The sequence below is a fragment of the Pristis pectinata genome, chromosome 19 (assembly GCF_009764475.1).
Source record: "Pristis pectinata isolate sPriPec2 chromosome 19, sPriPec2.1.pri, whole genome shotgun sequence".
NCBI lineage: Eukaryota > Metazoa > Chordata > Chondrichthyes > Rhinopristiformes > Pristidae > Pristis > Pristis pectinata.
Genome location: NC_067423.1, coordinates 22,758,462 through 22,785,183, shown reverse-complemented (window position 1 = coordinate 22,785,183; position 26,722 = coordinate 22,758,462). Strand labels below are relative to the sequence as shown.

Below are 26,722 nucleotides of genomic sequence, written 5' to 3'. Positions count from 1 at the left end.
ACGACATATCACATTGTTTTGGTTTCCCACAATATCACTTTCAACCTCAATGATGATGTTTGTTTAAAAAATATTTCCATCTGTTTGATTCTTGAGCTTGGTCATACATGCCAAGATTTGTGATATTGTCAGTCAGGGCAGCCATATTGTCCCCTTCCTATTCAAAACAAACAGCTGTTTGTGCTGCTTGTGGTATTCCAGAGATTAATCAATGCTGATGTGCCTTGCCATTGTGGCTTGCTCTCTTCATTCTTGCTAATACATTGCAAAAGCCTTGGAGAAATGAGATTCCATTTGATTAGCCACAGGGAAACACTACAAAAGACTGTTTTTGGGATTAAAAACTCTACCAAAACTTACTCGGTGGGTATTATCTATATCTTTGAATAATCGCAAAGAAGAATTATTATTCTTGTTCTCTAATGACTTCACAATTGCTTTGAAACACAGCACATAGTCATAGTACATAGAAGCAGGCCCTTCGACCCAACGTCCATGCTGACCATTGTGCCATTTGCCCATGTTTGGCCCACATCCCTCTAAAACCCTCCTAACCGTGTACTTATCCAAATGGCTATTAAATGTTATTGTAACTACCTCAACCACTTCCCCTGGCAGCTCATTCCATATACGCACCTTCCTCTGCTTGTTGAAGTTGCCACTCAGGTCCCTTTTAAATATTAACACTCTCACCTACACACATATATAGAGATAATGGTGTGTTTGTTAGATAGCACATTTAAACTATTTACAGTGTCTTTTAGCTGTCGTACAATGTACGTGACAGTATTACATTGTTACGAAGCAGGCACACCACGGGACTCCGCTGTGCAATAGGATCACAATATGAACACACACAGATATGGTGATAACAATATTTTCATGGTCATACAACATGACAGACATCCCTAGGAGCTGATGTCTAATAACACCTAAGAACAGAAAAGGAAATATCTACACAACAGACATTGCTAGATCTTTACAGACAGCTTAGGGGTTGGCATTTAGTTTTATCACTTTACCTCTGAATGCAGTCTCCAGGCCAGAATGTATTATCGTTAATTTCCCCCCCCCCCCCACCCTTTCTGAGCAGATATTGATCTTGCCCCTCTTTGAAAACCTTAGTTATTTTCTCACAAGATGCACTGATTTCAAACTTAATGATTTTAATTCTGATAGACATTGAATTTGCTTAAAAACTAAGCCTTTTCTATATAAAAGTTGGTTCCTTGATTACATATATTTATTTCCTGCCTTCTCCTGGATGATTTTTCCCTTTTCTGCCCAAAGACATTGGTTTCAATGTCATTTGAATGAAATATCGTGCATCGTATAAAACTCTCCAGATCCTAAAGCAGTCTCCCTACGCTTCTTTTCCTCCTGTCTCCTTGTTATCATCAGCAGTTTGAATCGATTGTTTAAAGCATGTTGGATGCAACCATTAAAATACAAAGATGTTGTATACAAAGATCTTGTTTTTAAAAGAAAGTATTAGAAGGATGATACTGTAAGAGACGTCTCCTTGGTAATCTATCACAAAGGAAACACAGGTAACAGGACACTTGTTATTGATCCTAAAATGATGATGGAATTGTGTCCTGTTGCCTTTCATTGAGAATTAGGGTGAGTTGGAAGGTGATGTGATCTTAGCTTACATAATTCCAGGGATGTGCTCAAGGAGGACAAAGCAGGGGCTCCATCTCTCTCTCCTCCCAACTCCCAGACATGAGGTTTTTGAGGTTCATCCCTACAATGTTGACATGCATGTCTGCCCATCCAGAAACTGACAAATTTAAATAGTTCCACTTGCCCATGTATCGTTTCAAAAACCTGAATGACACCCCTCAAGGGTTTTATAAAAGCTGATGGAAGACTTGGTGAATGAATCGTGAAATGGCTGAAAAGCCTGTGGAGGGGAAAGGGTATGTTTCAAGCTGGGTGACTGTCACTGGCACTGTGTAGCTTTCACTATTACTGGAGAACCCAGTGCTCTCATTCTCCAAAACTTCACGTTCCTCATCCTCTCTCCACAGGCTGACCCCTCATTCTTGAAAGTATTTATTGACGACAGTTTGGTACATTGTCTCAAGCTGTAGGGGGACAGCATAATACCAGAAGTAGATGTTTTGTTTTTCCCCTATAGCTTCAGCCACACAAAATACCAAATCTTCAAGCATCTGAGAAGATTATAAAGTGGCCAAGTTAATGGTAGTCTGCCTTTCATTTTGAGGTTACCTAATGCAGTACTAAAATAATAACTATAATTAAATAGCAAAGTAGACAAGGTTAAGGATCTGGGTGTCATTACTGACAAGACGTTGAGTACGTAATTACAGTAGTTGCTACAAAGTCAAAAAGATTGATCTTGGAAGTATAAGGAAGTGATATGTGCACTAATGCAGCATTAGTGAGCCTGCACAGAGAGACAAAAGGAGCTCCATCTGTTTGCAGGGTAAAAAAAAGACAAGATTAAAGGATGATAATAATTAGGGGGATCAATAAGATGAATGTAGCAAGGCTTTATATGTACAATCAGAACAAGATAACCAGAATGTGATTAGTGTAGAAGCCCCAAGCTAAATGCAACTTAGAAACCAACTTCTCCGTGCTTAGTGTTTTAAAATAGTAAAGTAGACTTCTAACAATGTAAATTAAATTCTAACAGGCATGAGGGACTTGTGATTCAGAAGGATAAGTTACAGTTGGTGGTAATGCAGGAAAGGAAAGCAAGATGTGAATAAATAATATGATAACATTGTGGTCTGTAATGGGACTATGTTTTGATATGTTATTTTACTGCTGCATTACATGATTGGGCTAGGAAAGGAAAACAGTAATTTAACTTAACAACATGCTTGCTGATGTTAGACTATGTGTGGATGCCTTGGTGATTTCTAGTATTAATGCTGCCTGAGGTGAGATTGGATTAATATGAAATTGCTTATTTTTATATGTAACTGGAATTCTTAACATTGAGTAGATCTAGATAAGGCAACACTGATGAGGAAATGCCTTCAACCATCGGTGTTCTTGTTTACAGCCAATATCAATGAAAGCCTGTTATGAAGTTATACAATCAGAAAAGGCTTTTGTAAGCATGCAGATTTAAGATAAGCAAGTCAAACGCACCAGATGAAATCTCCAAATGCACTTCACTCTCCACGTCAACACATACCAGTAGACTTGACCTTGCTAGTTTGAAGGCAAGTTTTTACCTAGAATATTGGCACAATTGTGTTGTTCTCTTTGAAGAGAGAAGGGTTGAACTAATAAAGTTATATTGTATGTATTGCAACTTTAACATGGTCAGCATTTAGTGTTTTGCAGGTGACTATGAGTGTGCAGAAAAAAAACAAGGAAAATTATTGTTAGTTTTGTATGCATCCAGGAGTCTATGCTATGGTTCCCAAGCCGGGATGTTGTTTAACCAAACATTGAGCAGTAAAGATATACTTAGCATTGTGGATGGCCTGAGGTCTATGTTAGATCCTGAATTAGAGAGTGTGTCTGGTATAATACTTGTGCATTTCATAACAAGGATGAAGCTGAATTATCTCCATCACTTACATTTTTAGTTAGTCATGGTTTGGAACATTAGTGAAGCCTCTCATTTCTTTAATTATCTATGGCCCAAAATATTATATGGAATAAATGTGGAGAAAAGGTTTAGCAGTTGGTTTATACAATTACATGAAACCTAATAATGTGACTATGCACCAATCTAGGGTAAAAGGAAATCATTCTGAATTGTTAAAGTCAATATTAGATCCCGAAGTGACTTTCTATAACGAGTTTCCCCTAACTTAGAAAAGCTGGTTTTTAACAGTCATTGCGATACAGCTAGAGTTAGAATTAAATAACATTTGCAGATTTTGTGAATGTTCTTCATTGTTTTTGTTAATTGAAAAAGACAATGTAAAAAATGTCCATTACTTTTCTACAATACAGAATGAGGCCTTTCAGCCCATGTCAGCTCCCAGCAGAACATTCCCACCAGTCCCATTCCCATTTTATTTCCTTGTAGCTCTGCAAGTTATTCTGTCCTAAATGCACGACTCCCCTTTGATTCTTTTGTCACTTACTTACAGTTGGGGTAATTTAAAGTAACTAATCATTCTCCCAGCACATCTTTGGGATGCTGGAGGAAACCAGTGTGCCCGGTTGAGACCCATGCAGTCACAAGGAGAACGTGCAAACTCATTGCAGATAGCACCTAAGGTCAAGATCAAACCTGGGTACCAGGAGATGTGAGGCAGAGCACTCCCTGCTGCATTACTGTGTCGCCCATTTTGATATCAGGGAAACCATACTGAAGTTCGTCTTGAAGTATCAGAAGATTCTCACGCAAGAGAAATATTTTCCCTTTTTGTTTCTGATTCTTGATCATGTTTCATGTTATTTACTTCAGTCAGTGTAACTAATGTAGGTTTTGTTTTTGCTGAAGATCATGTTAATCAATTCCAAATTCAAACAAAAAAATTGTTGAGCATTATAGCTTTTTATGCAGCATGTGAAGGAGTAGGTCATCAAGCAAGCAAAGGAAATGTGTGAGGCTATAAATTCTTCATTTAATTTATCTTTATGCTTGAATCCAGTTACCTAAGCTGGACATGCTAGTTGCATTTGAGCCTTCTGCATCAGTTTCACATTGAACTGATTTAACTATTCTGTGTTTTGACAGAATTTGAACCAAAATTCTATAGGTACTTTGAAATTGTTTTAATTTTGTTTTAACATTTTGTATGGCTATCTGTCTAGAAGCATCATAGAGAAGTCTTTCACTTGCCATGTCATTCACATCTATAAATGAAACAAATTTCAAATGCATAATAGAGATAAACAAGTGGAAACATTAGCAAGAAGATAAATTGAATATCATAAGGTGGTAGTAACTAGGCTTAGATTTCCTCTTTGTATTCATTGACATTTAATTAGATACTCAATTTTCCTTTGTTACATCTTTGAAGTAAATGCAATCTTCCAGTTGGATAATGCAATTTTATTTGAAAAAAAACATTGTGCTTAAATTATGAAATTATTAACATTTATAATTTGAAGCCAATCCAAACTTTTCAATACCAGTATTTTATTAATCCATTATATTATATAATAAGTACATTAGAACTATGTATTAAAATATACTACATATTTTAAGCTGTGTAGAATATATTAAATGTATTACTCATGTATTAACTCCACAATTTGCAAGACTTGTAGGGAAGTCCTTCACTATTTTATCTTCCTTGTTTAAACTGGTAAAGCCCAATTTGAATTCAATGTACTTCTATATTTCTAAGTGCAAGTATGACGTATTTTAATGGCATATGATTTGGATTTGTTAGCCAGAATCATACTTGGCAAAAGTCCTGACACAAGTACACCCTCCTGCACATGATGCCCACAGCTACACCTACCTGTAGCTGCCAGGCAGCTCACAGTGACCTCAAAGCCTTGCTACCACAGAGGTCTGCAAGTGATGACCAGTTGAAGTAGGTTTTCAAAAATAAATTTAAGAATTTTAAAAACAATTTATTTTATGTTAAGATGTTAAAATAATCAGTGAATTCAAGAAAAACATCGCAAAAAGCCTTAGGCACATTTACCTTTTTAATGAAGCTTGGTGACCCAGTGATGCAAAGCTGAGTTCGGATACAATATATTTCTGGCTGCTCATTTGATTTGAAATATGATGAAAAATCGGCTGAAATTTGCTCAATTCACTGCTGAAGAATTGATTCTAATTTTCAGATTATGTTACTTGACCCAGACTCCCCAACCAATGGACATAGATCTCTCTTCATCTTCCTTGTCAGTTTACAATTATATATTAGAAAATTTTGATTAAATATCCTCTTAACTTTCTATTTTCTATGGACTCTAGCCCAAATTTGTGCAAGCTTTCCTAACAAGTTAAGCTGTGGGATCCAGATATTATTCTGGTAAATTAATACTGCACTCCCTACAAAGGCCAGTGTGACCTCCTAAAGTGTGCAGTAAAAGATTGTTCACAGTGCTTCAGGTGTGGTCTAACCAGAGCTGCATAAAGATGTAACATGACATTCATCACCTTAATATTGAGATGAATATTCCATTAGCCATTTTCCTCTACCCTACCTTTCCCCAAGAGAGAGAGGTAAAGGGAAGGAAGTTTAGGAGTGACGGAGGGAAAGAGTGGTCAGACATGCCAACCTTCTACAAATCTATCCTGGTTCTCTTTGATCTGCTGAAAAATTTCATCTCTCTAGCCTGACGATATACTGATGATGGATATTATCTCTCAGCTTTCTTCAATACATGCACGATTCTCCAATCTAAATGAACATTGCTGAGTCAAGTGAACTTTGCAGCTGCCTTTAATGTAATCTTCCAATATTCTCATTTGGTTTTCAAGATTCTGGAATGGAGACAGTGTGGTTCTGGATGAAAAACATGATGATGCTGAAGGAACTCAGCAGGCCAGGCAGCATTCGTGGAGAAAAGCAGGCAGTCAACGTTTCGGGTCAGGACCCTCCAGCATCATTGTGTTTTTCATCGAGATTCCAGCATCTGCAGTCCTTTGTTTCTCTAGTGTGGTTCTGGAGATTTGTCACATTTTTGTGTAATTTTAAATTATTGTTAATACTCATTTCCTTACAATAATTTTGCTCCATATGTAAATTGATGCAGAACAATTATTTTTACATTGATTTTGAGGGTCATCTCTAAGAAAATCCAAATGGTCTGAAGGAACTGTCTGTGCGGGAGATGAGCAAGTTTCATGAAGCAATGTTTGAAGTTATGATGTTTGGAGTCAAGCTTAAGTAGATTGCGTTGATTGAGCAATAAATGTTTATCATTCATTAAACTTTTTCCTAATATTTTGAAGAGGGAAGTTGGGCCTTTAAAGATGAGTTTGTTGACAGGATTAATCTTAGCAGTACTATGGTATCTCTGCCCCTTGAACAACACACGCTGATGATATTGTCACAAGAATTGGCATTGTGGTCTTATCGAGACTGACAGCTTGAGGGAGCTGAATTCACAGATGGAGCTGAAGTGAGAGAAAAGCTGAAGTGCCCTGGCTCTCTGATTGTATCTTTATTGATGTTTCTTCACATTCTCTGCCTCTGTAATTCCTCTACTTTGCTGGATGTGATCTTGACAAGGGTCTGGATAGTAGGACAGCAGCTCAGGATTAATGTGGGCGGTAGCAGATCACTTATGCTCCTTCAGTAATTTCCAGTTGTTGTTTTCATGCTGTAAAGTGAAAGGTCAATAAAACAGAAATGGGTTTTGAATGAAACATCAGCTTTTTAAAGTCAACATTTGTAACTGAAATACTCAGGCCAATTATGCCTGATTCCTCATCGCTGAGAAGGTGGTCCCTGCCTTTAATTAGTGCAGTGCAACTCTGTGTTGATTATGCACAATTGGCTGCTGCCTGAGAAGAAACTAGTTGTTACTCCTGGCAGCCCAAAGGCTTCATGAAGCATTCTGTTCCCCAATGTGAATGTGCATTTTACCCTGACATCTTAGGACTGGTTTAATGATTGGTGTCCCTCTCGTGGCATGGAAAGAGAACCAGAACACAATTATGTCAAGAAAACAAGAATTTACCAAATTATAAATTAAAGTTTTTGGGCAGCACAGTGACTCAGCAGATGGTTCTGCTATTGCGCAGCTCCAGGGACCCAGGTTCAATTCTGATGTCGGGTGCTGTTAATGTGGAGTTTGCACATTCCCTCTCAGACCATTTGAGTTTCCTTCAGGTGCTTTGGTTTCATCCCACACCCCAATAATATGCAAGTTGTTAGGTTGATTGACTACTGTTCATTACCCTCGGTGTGGGTGGTAGGAGAATCAAGGCTTATGAGAGAGAATAGGTTATAGTGAAATCAGTGAGGGAATGGCATTGGTCTGAGGGCTGAATGGTCACCTTTGCAATGCAGGAAAAAAGGGAAAATAGTTTGGACCACATGCGTAAGAATTTGAAACAAAGGTGAAATTTTGAAATTTGGTTTAGTTGCAAAATGGCCAATGTCAGAATCGGCTGCCAGACCCTTACTTTGATTTGTTTCTGTCGATTTAAGTGTGGAGAACTATTGTGCAAAGTGTAATGATTGATTGGCTGCAAATAGCCTGTTTTACACTTCTGTCAAAATGGTTTGAAGATCGGTTTCATTTCTAATCTTTGGAAGAGCCTAATTTCCAATTCTCGAGATGCTCTAAGCTTTTATAACCAAAGGTTTAATTTACTTATTGGAGCATTAGTCTTTTATTCTGAACATTTATAGGTTTTTTTTTTCATTTTGTGCTTTTTCTCATAATTTTGAGAGTTAATTTCCTTTGTAACTTTTTGGCAGTTGAACTGGTCTCGTACAGAAAATTTCAATTTTATAACACTGATACCTTGGATATCTTAAGCTTACCCATGGCTCTAGTGTTTGGACCATTTGTTCCAGTGACTGGTTATAATTATTTAAAGGTATATTACCATTATATCCAGGGTATTTGCTTTAAAATGTGATTGAAGTAACTAATGTAGAACCTTTAAGTTACTTTTCTTGTTTTAGAACAACTAAAACAGAAGGAATGGTTTTCCATGTTTGTAAATAGTTATTTTCAGTGCCAGGCAGGTTGGTCAGCAATAGTTAAAGCTGATCTTATTTTTAAAAGAATCTTTAAACTGAAATAAACAAGGTTTAATCTTCTGTGGTGAATTTAGCATGCACCAGATACTTCCTGTGGCAAGATGAGAGGGAGAGTCAGTAGAAGGAAGGGAAGACAGAGAAGAGGGAGATAGGTTTGTGGAAGAGGGTATTTTGTTTTCAGTGAGCTGATGACAGACTGGAGTAACTTCAGAATTTGAGCTTTACTGTACACCTGCTTTTTCGACTTTGTGTACATTTTTTCACAGTTATTAACCTTACAACATTAACCTTCCAGTTACAATGAACTCAAATTATGGCTCAAAGAATTGCAACACTGTGAAGTACAGTATTCCTTGATCTATGAATTTTCATTACAATGCCATGGACTCTTGGCAGTCTGGGTCTTAGATTTACAAAAATCTATTTTTCGCTGTAACAAATAACTTGTCACTCTTGGTCCCTAAAATGTAGGAAGATATCCAGAATATATTTATCTAGCCTTTTGATTTATGAAATGCCACTTATCAATATTTTTCCAGGAATGCATCACCTTCATAAGTCCAGAGGAAAGTGTACCAGTTTTGGAGTTCAGGGGTTGGGATAAGGGTAGGGCATTGCAAAGGAGATCCAATTCCCCTGCGTATGAGAAATAATGGTGCCTTTGCAGGAGCTATCCTTTGAATTTATTCCACCTGCACAAGCAATCTTGCACAGTAATTATCGTAACTCCTGACAGCTTGCCAATTCCATCTCCAGAGCAACATGTTTATTGAAACACTGATATCCCTTTGAGATTGTAAATGGTTATTACACAAAGCTCATCCTGAATGGTCTGTAAATGGGAAAAAGTAGCACCATTCTGTGAATAGACATTGAAAACCCAGTGGAAATAAATATTTAAACCATTTGCAAAATTGAGGCCCTGTCCAATTGGAATTACAGAAGGACCCACTGCATCAGCACCCTCTTGTGGCAATAATTAGAACTTCTTTCAAATAAAATATTCCTTTCATTTGATGTTGAAGCTTCTAGTTCAAACATTTTCAGTGGTAATTGAGTCTGGTATCATTGTTTAATGTTTGAAATATTTTTGTCAATTTATCTTTCCCAAATTATTTGTGAGGAATTCACCTTTGGCCACAGGCAATTAACGTGTATGAGTGTATCGGTCACTTGCCTCTTGAGGTTTTAGCTTTGGTGCCTTCAGTAGAATCAAATGTACAGAGTTAAGTATAACTAGCAGCCAATAAATTGCAGTAATTTCCCACTGACAGTTTTCTTCCCCTTTACCGTCCTTAATGGGCCTAAATGGAATGATCCCAGGCATTAGCAACCAACAGAGCATTGCATTCCTCCTGGATTTGCGAGGTTATAATATATTTCCAGAAATTTAGCGCCATCTGTGTTTTTTTTAAAAGGAGGTGGAGAGAAAACAGGGCACCACATGCTGCTTCAGCTCTGACGTTATGGCATCTGTCTTCAGAAGCTCCTGACTTTACAGTACTTTAAAAGGAGGTCAGCACCTTGCTAAGGGAAAACGAGTGCTAAACCCAGTCTGCAGTTTTCATTGTTTCTTTTGTAATCCGCGGTTGTTGCATTTCTGCCATTGCTTCTAGATTCTGGTTTTAACTCCACAGCTCCTTGCCAGTTATTTAACTTTTATTGCAATATGCAATTGGCTAAAAATTCATCCCTGGTTGATAGCACAAAGTATGTTTTATAGTCATGTCACCTCGCTGTACTCTGCCTCTGAAGTTCTTCCCTCTGAAGTCAATGAAACTAATTTTGGAAGTAAGATATTGAGTGCTAAGGTTACTATGTAACCCATCAATTGTCCCAGCTGGGAATGAATTTCAAGGCGATTTGTCATTTTGGGAGAAGGAATTTGCCTTAAGATGACATCACACCCAACCTGCACTGCGGAGAATGCTGTTAATTTTGGGCAGTAGAACTCCTGATGGTATCACACAATGTGAATGTATCAGGTCACAGTTCTTGATTGCTGTTTATTCCACAGGAACTGTCTGGACTAATGCCCCTCCCCTGCTCATTCCCCACATCTTGCAGCAGTCCCTGTATCTAGCAGCCATCAAATTCCCCTTCAAAAGAATTTATGTCCTTTGCTAAAATATTGGATTTTGGTGTATAACCACATAGCCTCTCCATCTCCTGCGGGGAATAAAAATAACTTTCCGTCTCTTTATTGCTTTTGGTCATAAATTTGTGTCCTCCCCTTTGAGCTGATCAGTATCAACAATCTATGACTGTTTACCTTCTCATTGCACTTCATAGTGTTGAAGATATTAATCAGGTCATCCCTTAATCCTTTCCATTGATATGATTAAAAGACTTGTGTTTCAAGTATCTCTTCATTATAATAGCCTCCCATCCACAATAACAGAGCAGTTAACATTCTTCAGTCCTAGAACAAAATAAGAGCTCATGGTGTTAGAGGCGAGGGACTAGCATGGATAGAAGATTGGCTGACTGGCAGAAGTCAGAGTGGGGATAAAGGGGGCATTTTCTGGATGGCTGCCAGTGAATAGTGGTGTTCTGCAGGAGTCAGTGTTGGGACTGCAGCTTTTCACTTTATACGTTAATAATCTTGATCAAGGAACTGATGGCATCGTGGCCAAGTTTGCAGACGATTCCAAGGTTAAGTGGAGGAACAGGAAGTGTCACAAAGGCAGGGAGTCTGCAGAAGGACTTAGACAGGTTGGGAGAGTGGGCAAAGAAGTGGCAGATGGAATACAGTGAAGGAAAGTGTGGGGTTATGCACTTTGGTAGGAAGAACAAAGATTTCCTAACTGGGGAGAAAATTCAGAAATCGAAGTTGCAAAGGGACTTGGGAGTCTTAGTTCAAGATTCCCTCAAGGTTAACTTGCAGGTTGAGTCGGTAGTGAAGAAGACACATGCAATGTTAGCATTCATTTTGAGAGGACTAGAATATTAAAGCAAGGATTTACTGCTGAGGCTTTGTAAAGCATTGGTCAAACCGCATTTGGAATACTGTGAGCAATTTTGGGCCCCATATCTAAGGAAGGATGTGCTGGCCCTGGAGAGGGTCCAGAGGAGGTTCTCAAGGATGATCCTGAGAATGAAAGGCTTAACATATGAGGAGCATTTGATGTCTGTGGGCCTGTACTTGATGGAGTTCAGAAGGATGAGGGGAGATCTCATCGAAACCTACTGGATACTGAAAGGCCTGAATAGAGTGGATGTGGAGAGGATGTTCCCATTCGTAGGAAAGTCTAGGATCTGAGGGCACAGCCTCAGAATAAAGGAGCACCCATTTAAAACTGAGATGAAGAGGAATTTCTTCAGCCAGAGGGTGGTGAATCTGTGGAATTTATTGCCACAAAGGGCTGTGGAGGCCAATTCATTGGGTATTTAAGGCAGAGATTGATAGGTTCTTGATTGGTAAGGGGTTAAGAGTTACAGGGAGAAGACGGGAGAATTGGATTAAAAAAAAAATCAGCCATGATTGAATGGTGGAGCAGACTTGATGGGCCAAATGGTCTAATTTTGCTCCCCTTTCTTTTGGTCTTATGGTCTTCTGTATTAAAGAAAATTATGAAGCTGTGGCTAACAGACCTCTTTATAAGTTCATCCCATTTCATTTTATTATTTTGCACAAAATCAACAGATTCACTTTGCTTTTTTTTACTGGTGTTGTCTACATACATTTTTGTGTTTAGTGATCTGTATATGAGCATGTGAAGAGCCATCTACTTCTCCCTTGTATTTAAAGTCTTGCTTTTTAAGGTGTAGTTCCTTTTCTCCTCCTTGACTCCAGTTTTATGTGGATCTACACTTTTCACATGTCGAACAGTCCTGATGGGGCAGCCTTAATCTTAACGCAATCTTTCACGTAGGAGGTCAGAACTTGCCATGCCTTCCAATTTGCTATCACTGAGAAAGGAGACATTACTCCCCAATTTTAGATTCAGTTGTGCCAGCCTTGTGTTTTGTCCTTTGTCATCTTGCATTATCATCCAGCAGAAAAGGAACTGATATTAGCAAAGGGAAAACTGTTCTATATGTTGAGCAATAAATTTTCTGTCATAATAGCCATGTTGAAGACATAATTTACAAAACTTTTAGTTTCGTCTCGCTAATCTCCTTTCCATCAAGAAAATCACCTTTTCTTTGTAGGTAATTAAAAATAAATACTGAAATGATGGGAGAGAATTCTGGTTAACAGTCTTAACTCTCGAGTGGAAGATGGTTAATGTCAGGCATTGGGAGGTTTGTCTGGCCCTCTTTATGAGATAATGGCTTGCAATCTCTGTCTCCATTGTTTAGCATTTGTAGTATTGTACCTGACACTCTCAAGAGAGTTCATCCCTCAAAACACACTATTCACCCTACCAGTCCCTGTCTGAGTCTTTCAACTAGAATAAAATATAAACATGAATAAATATAATAGATGCCAGAAAAATGTAGTCCAGCTTTTTATTTTTTTTGTGCTTATTAATAAATTTTCTGACAATATCTCTGAGATGTGGTGAGGTGTTGTGGCACTTTATCAATGTGACTTGCATGAATTTTGACACTGAGTGCTTAATCCTCCACTTTATACATTCACTTTAAGTTGTGTGCTGATGAAGAATTATAGTAGGTTTCTCCCCTTAATGCACGTTCATGTAAAGTAACCTGTTATTTTTTGACAGCTTTCTGGAATAAATAAACAAAACTTCTTGGAAAAAAATCATAAAATGATTTCATGTGTATTGTGCTGAAATGTTTATTTTGGCAGGTTGTCACAAGCAATAACCACACCTCGATATGGGAACAGTTTCACCAATAGCACTGACAGGAGCCTGTCTCATCAAATTGGCCACTGCATGCGGCAGGCAGCTATGTTTAAATACATTTGGTTTAAAAATAGAGTCAGTACTGGATAATATAACATATTTTTAATGTCCCTGATTATAAAACAGTCTGATAAAAAGTGAACTTTTCTAGTTGCACAAACTATGTAAATTGATAAATTGGTTTATTATTGTCACATGTACCGAGGTACAATGAAAAACTTTGTTTTGCATGCCATCCATACAGATCATTTCATCACATCAGTGCGTTGAGGTGGTACAAGGGAAAACAATAAGAGAATGCAGTATAGTGTTATAGTATTTTTATACTGTATTTTAATATACTTAAATGATTTAATGCTTTTATGTTTAATAATTAAATGCTTTTATTATACATTAATATACTTAAATATTTTATATTTTCAGAATTGATGAATTTTTATTTTACTTATGACCCAGGATTTTCATCATTCCATTTAAGAGCACCTGGTAGTAGAATCTCTGGATAATAGGAATCCATTTTGATTTCAAACACTGCATGTACGTATTTTCGTAACTTACCCTTTTTATAGATATTTTCTTTCCCTCCTGCCTGTTTCTGGAGAATTATATTTCCAGCTTTGCATTCAGCAGGGTTGTGACAGTTTTTTTTCTCTCCTTGCTTCTCTCTCCAGTTGAATAATTACGTTCCCAAACATGACACTAAACTCGCTGTCTTGCTCTTTTTCTTAACATTCACCCATCTTTCCATTACTTCACAAAGGCAATAAAACAGAGCACATTACTGATACCCACAACTCCTGTCCATTAAAAGGAAATATTAGATGAAGATGGCTAAAAATCAATTAAATTGATATGATTTAAAAGATTTCCCTCGGTTACAATATTAATTATAGTCTATCAAATAACCAGCTATTGGTCGGAATTGAATCCGTGCTGTTGTTGGGTGAATGCCTTATTTTATCCCTGCTTTCAGGATGGTTACAACAATTAGAGGCTTAGTAATTACCTCCAGGGAAAGAGTTTGAGAACAAGTACCCGTAAAATTCTGTATACCTCCTACCAGTTTTTATTAAGAATGCTGAGAAAGTATAAAGAATGTGGCTGCTAGTTGAGTATTGGGTTATATCATCCATTTTTTAGGAATGCTGATTGAAAAAATTATACACTTTAGAATAAATTGGCCTCTGTTTTTACTTTGCTTGAAAGTGTACTTTATTGAAGCGGTCAGTAACCTTTGGGTGAACACAGCATCTTCCAAATTAAAATGTCCAATATTCTTCATTATAAACCACTGTAATAATAAGTCCTATGATAGCTATATTTATCATAATCATTAGGATTTTGGCAATATTAGATTTGTCAAAGCCACCTGCAGTTTAACAACTTTGATCATTGGCATTCTATTAAGCGAATATTGCACTTGACATCTTTCTTAATCTTATGATGCTTTACAAAAAACAAAAATATAATGAAAGATAGGGGAGGGAAGAAGTGAGAGGGGATGTCAGTATTGATTAGAGAGAGGGAGAATGTCTTAGAATGACAGAATTCATCTGTTTAGAATTAAGAAACACTGAAGGTACAATTTCACACTTAGGACTACACTGTGGGTTATCAACCTATGATTGAGAAGCAAATTTACATGGAAGTTGCAGAGATGTGCAAAGGTCATGGAGTAGTAATAATGGGAAATTTTAATTATGCAAATATAGACTGGGTAAAAGTAACATGGGGGCAAAAAAGAGAGGAGTTTGAGAGGTATGTTCAGGAAAACTTTCTTAATCACTATGTTTCTGGCTCAACAAGAAAGTAGCATTTGCCTGATTGAGAGCCAGGCCAAGTGAAGTAAGTATCACCAGCAGCAAGCTGAGATGGAAAATTGGAGAGAAAATGGCAAAGAGAAAGGAGGGGAGAAGGGTTGGCAGAAAACATCAAAGAAAATTTTAAAGAAGGAAAAATTAGAGACCAAAAAGAAAAGGAAATTTACTCCTGGAACCAGAAAGCATGGCTGAGCTACTAAATGAATTCTTTATCAGTCTTCACCAAGGAAAAAGATGATCCTGGAGTCTCTGGGAAGAACAATGTAATTAAAATTTTGGTTAGGCAAAAACTAGACAAAGTGAAGGTATAAGGAAGTGGATAAATAAAGTCATAGGGTCATGGAATTGGACCACATAGAAACAGGCCCTTCAGCCTACCATGTCCATGCTGTCCAAATCCCATTTACGGACACTTGGTCTGTAGCCTACATCACCTTGATGATTCAAATGCTTAATACATGCTTCTTAAATGTGAGAATGCCTGTAATGTGAGTTAGGAAACACAATTCATAAAGGGTTGTCAGAATAGAGATTTGGAAGCACATGTGCACAGTTCCTTCAAAGTGGCAGGGTAGGTTAGAAAGTGGTTAAGAAGTGTATGGGATCCCGGGCTTGGAGTACAAGAGCAAAGAAGTCAGGATGAACCATTATGAAACACTGGTTTGGCTATAACTGGACTATTGTGTCCAGTTTTGGGTGTCACACTTTAGGAAGGACCTGAAGGCATTGAAGAGGATGCAGAAGGGATTTACCAGGGACAGTGGACATTAGTTATAGGGATAGACTGGAAAAGTTGTCATCTGGAACACACGAGGTTGGGACATCTGATAGGAATATTTAGTCATGAAGGGTATACACAGGGTAGTTGGGTAGAAACTGTTCCCATCGGCAAAAGGGTCAAGAATTGGGGACACAGAATGAAAGTGATTGGGGGGAAAAGAACACAAAAATGACATGAGATGACTTTATATTACACAATGAGTGTTTAGGATCTGAGGTAGTCGTGGAAGCAGATTTAATTGCAGTATTGCAAAGGGAGCTGGATTAATATCTTAAAGAACATAATTTTCAGGGCTCTGAGCAGAGGGCAAGGGAGTGGGACCAGTGAGATTGCTCTTATATAGAACCAGAATGGACTCAATGGCCCAAATAGCTTCTGAGAGTTGGTGAACTATTAAGCTTCTGCCCTTGAAATAGCACAACTCTGGAAAAACACTTTCTAGTACAGTTAGCTTCAACCATTTGTGCACTGTTTGTTTATTTTTCCAGATGAAATTACCAGATGTCTCTGTGACCTGGGTAAATAAATTTTGCATGGAGCCTGTATCAGTATAGCTTAGCAGCTCCACAGCAATTAGTGTTTATAATTAAGAAAGATGTATATCAAAGTAACTGCAGTATAACTCATTTATCTGGAAACATATTTTTAAAAACTGAAAGCTAGACACAACAAACAAGTTAATATTAGCAATGTTGTGAGATGTCACTTTATTTTTGAAGTTGAAATATATCATTTGCCTGAGGGGTTTTAATTGAAGTTGTTTCCAAGCATCAACTTATCCAGAAAATGAATCATTCTATCCCCTGGGTTCTGTTTCAGACAGTCCCAAGTTGACAATCATTAGCCTACCTGAAATATTATGACAAGGGAATGAATCTCAATGAATTTTTTGATGAAATCTGAGGCTATTGACTGAGCTGCTCAGACTTTACCTGGGCCTCAGTGGTACTTAATGACGGGAAGCATTTTGGAGCAGCACAGTGTGACAGCTGAGTATCAGCGCTGGAAGGCCCATTTTTCTTTAGTTCAATGAAAATGACATAGAAACTGCATCAATTGCATGTATACTTCCTTCAGCCAACAATCATGGGTGATAAACCCTTTTGGCAAAACGAGGAGGTTGTTTCCAAATAAAAAAACATATGAGAACTTCCTGGAGTTATTCCTCAAGTGAACTAGATTCCCAAAAAGCAAACAGACTCCCTGGAGTGTTTTTGAGTCTCTAAATTGAATTAAAACAGTTCATAAATTTGATTTTATTGCTTGGTTTAATATTTGCTGTTCTCCCCACATTCTACTTATTGCACCTAGCAGTTTCAATTCCATTGAAATTCCTCAGTGTTGAAACTTGCAGGTCGTGATGCTGAGTGGTGATAAGCTTGCAATTCTGGTGAATAATTACTGTTTCTTATTAGTACCAAAGGCTAACTCATTCTCATACAGTGACCAAGTCACCACATCAGCTGTTGAAATCGCCTTGCTTTTGAAGCCCCCTGACATTACATAAGCTTTGAAAATGATATAACATCAAGAGCTAGTTGGGAAGGTATATTTTTTAAGGTTGTTGTTTAAAGTTGCAGGTTTGCAAATTCAACCAGCTGGAAAACAAGGGGAGCTAGCCAGCAGGACTGCAGAGAGGTGCAGGCTAGTTGCAGTGAAGGTAGCAGTGAGTTCCCGGTTCAGAAGCACTGAAGGGTGACCTTTTGCCTGACATATGCCTGACCTTTTGCTCTGCACCATGGGCCACATTTGAGACCAGGGCACTGGGTAAGTTGCTGTGCAGAGGATCCCAGATACAATCTGTACCTGGCCTTCCAGCCCAATCGGTGCCCCACTCTTTTGAATGTGGCCACCAAACATCATTTAAAGCAAAAGTTTTTTATGTTTTTAATCAATTAACTGCAGTCCCTTTGACATTTTATTTTCTCACCCGTTTCCGCATGTGTCTGATCATCAGTGAGAAGGCAGCAGGAGCTGTTGGAGGCCAAGGAGATGGTGCCTGAGAGGGGCCTTGGTTCTTGCTACCCGTAACCCAGCTACTTCTCACTGAGCACTCCAACTTAACTCCAACTGCTGCAGCTTTCTAACCAACAGACCGCAATCAGTGAGGATAGGCAGCAATACCTCTGGCACGATTATTCTCAACACTGGTGCCCCACAAGGCTGCGTCCTCAGCCCTCTACTCTACTCCCTACACACTCATGACTGCATGGCTAGATTCTGCTCTAACTCCATCTACAGGTTTGCAGATGATACCTCTGTAGTAGGCCATATCTCAAACAGCGATGAGTCGGAGTACAGGAAGGAGATAGAGAGCTTAGTGGAATGGTGCCATGACAACAACCTTTCCCTCAATGTCAGCAAAACAAAAGAGCTGGTCATTGACTTCAGGAAAGGGGGTGGTGTACAGACACCTGTCTACATCAATGGTGCTGAGTTCGAGAGGGTTGAGAGCTTCAAGTTCCTGGGAGTGAACATCACCAACAGCCTGTCCTGGTCAAATCACGTAGATGCCACAGCCAAGAAAGCTCACCAGCGCCTCTACTTCCTCAGGAGGCTAAAGAAATTCAGTTGTCCCCTTTGACTCCCACCAACTTTTATCGATGCACCATAGAAAGCATCCTATCTGGATGCATCACAGCTTGGTATAGCAACTGCTCTGCCCAGGGCCACAAGAAACTGCAGAGAGTTGTGGACACAGCCCAGTGCATCACGGACACCAGCGTCCCCTCCTTGGACTCTGCCTTTACCTCTTGCTGTCTTGGTGAAGCAGCCAGCATAATCGAAGACCCCACCCACCTGGGTCATTCTCTCTTCTCTCCTCTTCCATCAGGTAGAAGATACAAGAGCCTGAGGGCACGTACCACCAGACTTAAGAACAGCTTCTACCCTACTGTGATAAGACTATTGAACGGTTCCCCTACACGATGAGATGGACAATAACCTCACGGTCTACCTTGTTGTGACCTTGCACCTTATTGCACTGCACTTTCTCTGTAGCTGTGACACTTTACTCTGTACTGTTATTGTTTTTACCTGTACTACATCAATGCACTCTGTACTAACCCAATGTAACTGCACTGTGTAATGAATTGACCTGTACGATCGGTATGCAAGACAAGTTTTTCACTGTACCTCGGTACAAGTGACAATAATAAACCAATACCAATCAGGTAGAAGATACAGGAGCCTGATGTCATGTACCACCAGGCTTAAGGACAGCTCCTACCCCACTGTGATAAGACTATTGAATGGTTCCCTCATACGATGAGATGGACTCTTGACCTCACAATCTACCTTGTTGTGACCTTGCACCTTATTGTCTACCTGCACTGCACTTTCTGTAGCTGTGACACTTTACTCTGTACTGTTATTGTTTTTACCTGTACTACCTCAATGCACTCTGTACTAACCCAATGTAACTGCACTGTGTAATGAATTGACCTGTACGATTGGTATGCAAGACAAGTTTTTCACTGTACTTCAGTAGAAGTGACAATAATAAACCAATGTCAGTGTTGGCAGTGAGCAGGAGCCATGCAGCCACAAAAGTTTATTGCGATTTCAGAGCTTGCATGAATGGTGACTGTGAGGTGCAGTCTGGGATTTGTGCAATCCATCTTAATATAATCATTTTACTGCAGGTTCGGAATATTACTCACTAATCACTGGGCCATCTGTGTTTGTCTCTCTAGAAGTAACATGTCAGAACAATTTTTTTCTTGAAAAAGGGCTAATGCTTTAAGTGTGTTCTCCCTGTATGCAAACTGTTTAATTCTCCCTGTATGCAAACTCTCTAATTATAGGTACTCAGTAAAGATTCACCGAGTACCAATAATTGCAGAATTAAGCCACTTGCCCCCACCAAAAATGCTAAAGCTCATCCCTCGTCTTGAAGTTAGTCTTCTTGTACTGTACATCTGGAATTTGGTATGATGGACAATAAATATCAATAACAATGATTAATGCAAGCTTTTAAAGAGACATTGGAGCATTCCCTTTTTTAAAAAAGTAAATTCCTTTCTTCTCTATATCTTATGTTTGTACACATATGTTCTCACACACACTCATGCTCACACTTGGTGTAAATCTAATTTTTTATTCTGATGATTGCACCATGCCAATAATAAATATTTTGTACAACACAGACCTTTTTAATAGTCTAATAGTAAATCTTTGAGTTTAAAAACCTGCTATGAAAAGCCATATTTGTAATTGACAAAAGTGCAAAGAATGCTGGAGAATTCTTGAGGTCTGCTCACTGCTCATTTCATGTCTCTTTGTTCAAAGATTTATTGGCCCTTAAACAACCATATGCAAGCTATTCATCGTACAGGGAGGGAGTGGTGAATGACAGCTTTTCAACAATCATGATATAAACTCACTGATCAAAAAGCATAGAAATGAAGTGCAGAAAGGAATTTATTTTTAACTACAGCTTTGAATTGAGATGAATAAAGACACAGCCTATTATTGTGACAAGCTTAAACTCCCATGGATGTCTACATTAGTTACCACCATGTAGAAGCAAGTTAGCTGTTCAGGAAAAAGAGCTCATCTGGAATTGAAGGAGCTGTTATTAATTAACTTTTCTCTTTTACTAATCATTTTACCTTGTATCTAGTGTGTTATATTTTCTAAATTATCCTTCATTACCTGACTGTTTGTTTTTATTATTTGAAATTTCAAAGCTACCACTGGTTTCTGCATCCACATACAAAGAAAGAACATTTTTTTTCAATGCTTTTCATGATCTCACAAAGCTCTCTGCAGCTGATGAAGTACTTCTGATGTGTACTTACTGTTGTAATGTAGTTGCACACAGCAAGAATCTAATAATTTTTTTTCTGCTGCTTTTCTTTGAATGGGACAGTGGGAGCTTTTACATCTATTCCTGTTACTCATTTACCTTGAAAGAATAAGTGGTCATTACTGCTTTGGACATCCCCATTCTCATTTTAGTGACCAGATAACATTGGAATATTTTCATATGCTGGCTGAAACGTATGAAATTGGAAGTTTGTTGTTGCTTATTTATTTTCCTCATTTCAATATTAATATGCAAAAATTCTGTTAATTCCACCTACATAATCAATATTATGAATAAAAATTCAGTGAATTGCCCTGAGAATTTTGATTAGTGGCAATAAATCCAAGTATTGAGATCCTTTCAAATGCACCTGATTGTTTGTCCCTGACCTCTCTGATACAGTCATTCTTAACCTCTGCATTAATGTGGTTTAGACTAAGATCTTAATCTATGTGTGAAATTTAATGTATTGAAGTTCTTTGAGGATGTCACCAGCAGGGAGGAGAAAGAAGAATCAGTAGTTTTAGTGTATTTGGATTTCCAAAAGGTGTTCAATTAGGTGATGCTGCATAAAACACTTTTATGTTTTATGGGCTCATAGTCTTGTGAGTAATATTTTAATATGTACAAAAGAATGGTTAACTGACAGAAAATAGAGAGTAGGAATAAAATGGGCTTGTTCAGTTGGCAAACTATAAGAAGTGGGTGCACAGGTGGTGAATTCTAGGGAATTTATAATTTGTACTAATGTCTTACATGAAGAGATGTAATTTTGTCCACAATGCAAAGGTAGGTAAGAAAGTGAGTTGTGGAGGAGACAAGCAATATAGATGAACTAAGTAGGGAAAAACAATGCGAGATGGAGTATAATGTTAGGAAACGTGATGGAAAAAAAAGAATATTATTGAAATGGTGTGAGTCAAATGAATAGCGATCTTCAGATGTTGCAAGTAAACAGAAGGCAAGTGGGGTATTGGCCATTATTGCAAGAAGAATGGAGTACAAGGGAAGAGAATTGGCATTGTTTTTTGACTTAAAGGAACCGAGGTATGTACCTGTTGGGATCAGCAAACTGGGACTCCAGCAAGATGAGGAACAATGAGTATGCTTTCATCGTTATTGCGATATATGCTGAAAGAGTATGCATGATATCCTATGTCCATCTGCTTTGGGGTATATTCCATAAGAAGGTAATGGTACAAGCCTAATGTATAATGTTCCATCTTGGTATCTGGTCTTAATCTAATTATTAAATAAGAATAGGATTCCAATGACTGCAGCATGAAATCGGTTGAAATACCTGACTGCAATGCCCTGTAGTGAGGTCAGAGAGATGATCACAAGCACTTGGTTCACAATGTGCTTCTTCTCTTCAGTGCATGAGTCTTGTATTTGAATTTATCATTGGAGCCAATTCAAAAGATAGAGTTAAGAGAAACTGTTGTAGGGTGGGAAATTTGGATACTCTGGTGATTACAGAGTATCACTATGGTTCAGCTCATATTGACCTAATCTCATGTCATCTCAGATTGACCTGATGAGAAAAGCGAGAGGTACCCTCAGTGGGAGAAAAGCTGGCTGTACAGGTTGCATGGAGCCAAGACCTTCATTGATGTGGATGCCACAAGTGACAGGAACCAGAACAAGCAACATTCATTGATGGATGGCTAAGCCACTCTCCCTCCAGTTAGCTGGCCGTCAAAGATGATGAATGTTTCTGATGTGCAGAAATATTTAAATGCGAGTTAAAATTATTGCACAAATAAACTAGTAAAATATAAGAAAAATTAAAGTAATTTAAAATTAGAAATACTTAAAACATGTAACGCATTAAGGCGTTCAAATTGGGCAGGCACAGTAGTCTAGTGGTTAGTGTAACGCTATTACAGTGCCAGTGACCCGGGTTCACTTCCGTCCGCTGTCTGTCTGCTCTCCCCGTGTCTGCGTGCGTTTCTTTGGGTGCTCCAGTTTCCTCCCATATTCCAAAGACGTATGGGTTAGGAAGGTGTGGGCATGCTATGTTGGTGCCAGAAGCGTGGTGACACTTGTGGGCTGCCCCCAGAACACTCTAGGCAAAAGATGCATTTCACTGTGTGTTTTGATGTACATGTGACTAATGAGATATCTTTATCTTATCTTAAATTGTCTTAAACAATTAAAACTAATCATAATGAACTGATACTTGGCCTTTTAAAGTTATTGTGTTCCATTGAATTGAAAGGTGACGCTGGCCATTTTTTGTTGCAGCAGATTTCTCACCATAAATGTTTGGGAGTTATTGCATCGTTGTGTTCCCATGTCCATCCACAAAACTACAGCAAACAGTACACTGTGACATCTGTACTTCTGCATGTGCACTGCAGTCCTGAGGTTATAAACAGCTACAGGGGGAAGTTCCTGAGGAACTATCGATGTTTGCCTACAAAACCTCAGCCAACTTTCCTCAACGTATAGGATCAGAATTCATTTCCAAGCAAATTTTCCAATGGTCAATCTTTCATGTTTGGTATAAAGCAATCGCTTGCCTAATTGAGTGTGTTTTCAGCATCCAGGAAGAGTATTAGGCCAGTGGTCCTGATGCTCATGTGATGGTGCACTATACTCAGAAGTCCATCAGGGAAGTACTCCAGTTCTCTCTGTGCAAATCCCTTCCTTGCTGTTTTGACTCTTCGATCTGTGTTACTACCCTGCTGATGGTGAGAAAAATCAACCTTCACTGTACCAAAAGCAAATGCTTTTGACAAATCACCTTTGCAGCATAGAAAGAAATGTATGCATTGGACAGCTGTGGAACAGACACTCTTTGGAACAGGTATATGGTTTGCATATACAGGTGGAAAACTGCCAAGCAATTTGCATTCTCTTTTGATATCAGACCTCTGTACTTATTAACATTTACTGATTGGGCCAGCTAGCCTATTTCTTCTACAATTGCTGTGTAATTGCAATTTTTGGGTAATAATTGCCGCAAAAGCATACCAGCCAAATGAACAACACAATTTAACTTTATCGTACCAGCATTCTGACTGTGTAATGATGTCCATTTTTATAAATGCTGTTGAAAATGTGGTGTACAAATGCTCACATGAATATAAAATACAAAATAACTGTCAAAACCCCTGTGTGAATATTGCCACTGTACAACTACTTAACAGAATGAAATCTTTTTTTAATAAAGTAGTTGAATTAAACTTTCCTGCATTATTAAATATTAACATTAAAATATCGAATAATAGAAACCTTGGGCATTAGCTAGAAATTGTGCAACTTTACATCAAGCAGTAGTATTTAATATTGGTCAGAGTCTGGATTCAAATATGTGATTTAAAAAAAAACTATACAACAGACTTTATGGAAGTCTATTGTAAAACACATTGTCATTCTTTGTCAAAACTGTTCATTTTTGTATTTGTACCAAAATTCAAAACTCTAGAAATTATCATTGGCAGAATTAGTGGGTACATTTATAGTACATTTAAAGCAAACTTGCACTTTAGTTAAATGGCTTTGCATGTGTAATAGCATGCAGGACAATGGTACCCAAACTTTGCTCTCTGTGAAAGGAGTTGGGATGTTTTTTGAAGGTTGTTTTGAGCGAGACTATAAGTGGTAGTGAATTTCTGCTAAATATTCAGATGTTTCACTAGGATTTGTGCGAGATGTTACCTTATATTAAGATGCAATATATAAGAAGTATAACAGCAATAAGCTGCTCTTTAACACCACTGACTTTCTCATTTCCTATCTAAAAAGCAAGGAATTATGCTAAAGTATATCTCCACAGCAGATGACACCTTGGAGTTAAATGAGCTCAGGAAGGGTTTCAGTAGCAATCTGTCATGCACTTGCTAAAGATCCCATTGACACACTTTCCAGCAAAGGTCTTTGGAAGGCAGTGAAGAGCAGGGTTCGCAGTGCTGACTGCTACTACAAAATCAGAGCAATCAATTGGAGCTCAAACATTCCACTTGAGATCTATTAATCAGCACAAGCTTGTGATCAACCCTAACTAGCCTAGGGTTGTGGTCTGAGTGCTATAGACTGAAACCAGGCAGTGCACCTTCTTACTGGGCATTGAAGTGTGAGATTAGAATTTTTTTCATATTTTTTTCTGATCTACCTTTGATTGATTTTTTTAAACTTTTTTTTCAGTTCAACAATGCAGCAAAACCTGTAAGTTGCTTCCAACATCTTGTGCAAGCTAATGTGCGAAATAAGAAGGTCCTCAAAGATGCAGTTAATCAAATACAAGCAAAAGGAATCACTGATTATAAGAAAGGGTTTACATTTGCCTTTGAACAGTTGTTGAATGTAAGTACAATTACTTTTATTTGAAATGATTATGACACTGTTTTGACTTTAGTTCTGAAGTTGGACTGTTTATTATGCAAGTTCAATTTTACAACAAGGGAATTAATGCAGTTGATTCTAGTAATAATTTTAAAGATTAAAGAAACTAAGGAAATAAAGATTTAACATCTATTGTGTCATGTGAGTAGCACGGGGGTGATTCAATTACTTTTTGTTCTGAAACATCAGTTTAAAAGAAATTAACAAGGGATAATCTGAGCTATAATACAAACAAATTATTATTCTCAAGATCCAGCAATCCCAGCTTTCAATCAGTAGACAGCTCAGAAGGCCTATTCCTCAGCACATTGTGGGAGAGTTATTCACATACTCCATTCCCATGCTTTTTCCCCACTGCATCACTTGAAAGTTACCATTGAATCTGTCTCCACCGTTCTTTCACAAAAACTTGCTGTATAAAGGAATATTCATAATGTCACTTCAGATTCTATTGCCATTTGTCTCATCTGGTTCTTGACCCACCTCTGGAAACTGTACCAACTAATTTACCTGATTTTGAACACTTCAGCTAGATGTCCTTCTCACCTTCTCTGCTCAAAGGAGGACTGCTTCTTCAAGTTTAACACCAGTGATTCTGGAGACTTGTGTGTTCTTGTTGATTTGGCCATCGTTACAAACATATGACAAAGATATTTCCCTTTCATCATGATCACTCTATTTACCTTGATCGTTAGTCCTTTATGCATACATTTAAAAACATTGAATTCCTGTTTATTTCCATCCTCTAATGGCCCAATGTAGTAAAAAGGAAATGGGGTTTTTCAAATGTTGAAAAAAAATTCTCCAGTGTTTTTGTGTTGCATCAGCACTAATTTTAAAATAATACATCTATGAATTAAGGAATTTTACTTGCACAGCTTCGAATGGGTGTACGAAAGCGCTTTTAAATGACCAGACTCTGCATTTAAGCTATACTTGTAGTGATAGTTCAAGCAAAATCTCTTCACTTGGATGCCACACTTGCATTGAAAATGTATTGTTAATAATGAAGGAAATTATCAGGATCTTGAGGCAAAGGTGGATTATCATTATCAGTTTGGGATATACTGGTGCTGGAATCTTATGTATACATGGGATTAGAAGCTTGTTCTGAATCAACACAGTCCAAAATGTAATTTTTTTTCTGTTTATTTAATGGATAGAGAAGCCAGTCCACTCCATTCAGGTGCATGTATTAGTACAGCAATTCATTATTTTATATCTTCTGAGGGGGCATCATGAAACCTATGACAACTGTATGTGTACAGCATATAATTGCTTTCATTCACCGAGTTGTTTATTGTTGAATGAATCCGTTGAGCAGGTTATTGTCATCGCCTTGTCTGCTATAATATTGGTTGATAGCCTTCTGGAAGATCACATGGTGGAATATGATATTTGACGAGGGCTGGAACACAATAATGGGACTTTTCTATTTGATTCCTAGCTTTGCAATGAATTACTTGGATATTGGGGAGATAAAAAATTGTTCCAGGCCATTTGAAACAAAACCT

General features: G+C 38.0%; 1 protein-coding gene across 2 annotated transcripts in view; it reads left to right on the top strand.

Annotated features, from left to right (window-relative positions):
- LOC127580329 (voltage-dependent calcium channel subunit alpha-2/delta-1) overlaps positions 1-26,722 on the top strand; it is a 532,630-nt gene that overhangs the window by 362,074 nt on the left and 143,834 nt on the right. For both annotated transcript variants that reach the window (XM_052033643.1, XM_052033642.1), the window contains one exon: positions 25,011-25,169. In XM_052033643.1, the coding sequence (XP_051889603.1) occupies positions 25,011-25,169 (159 nt within the window). The remainder of the gene's footprint in view (positions 1-25,010; positions 25,170-26,722) is intronic.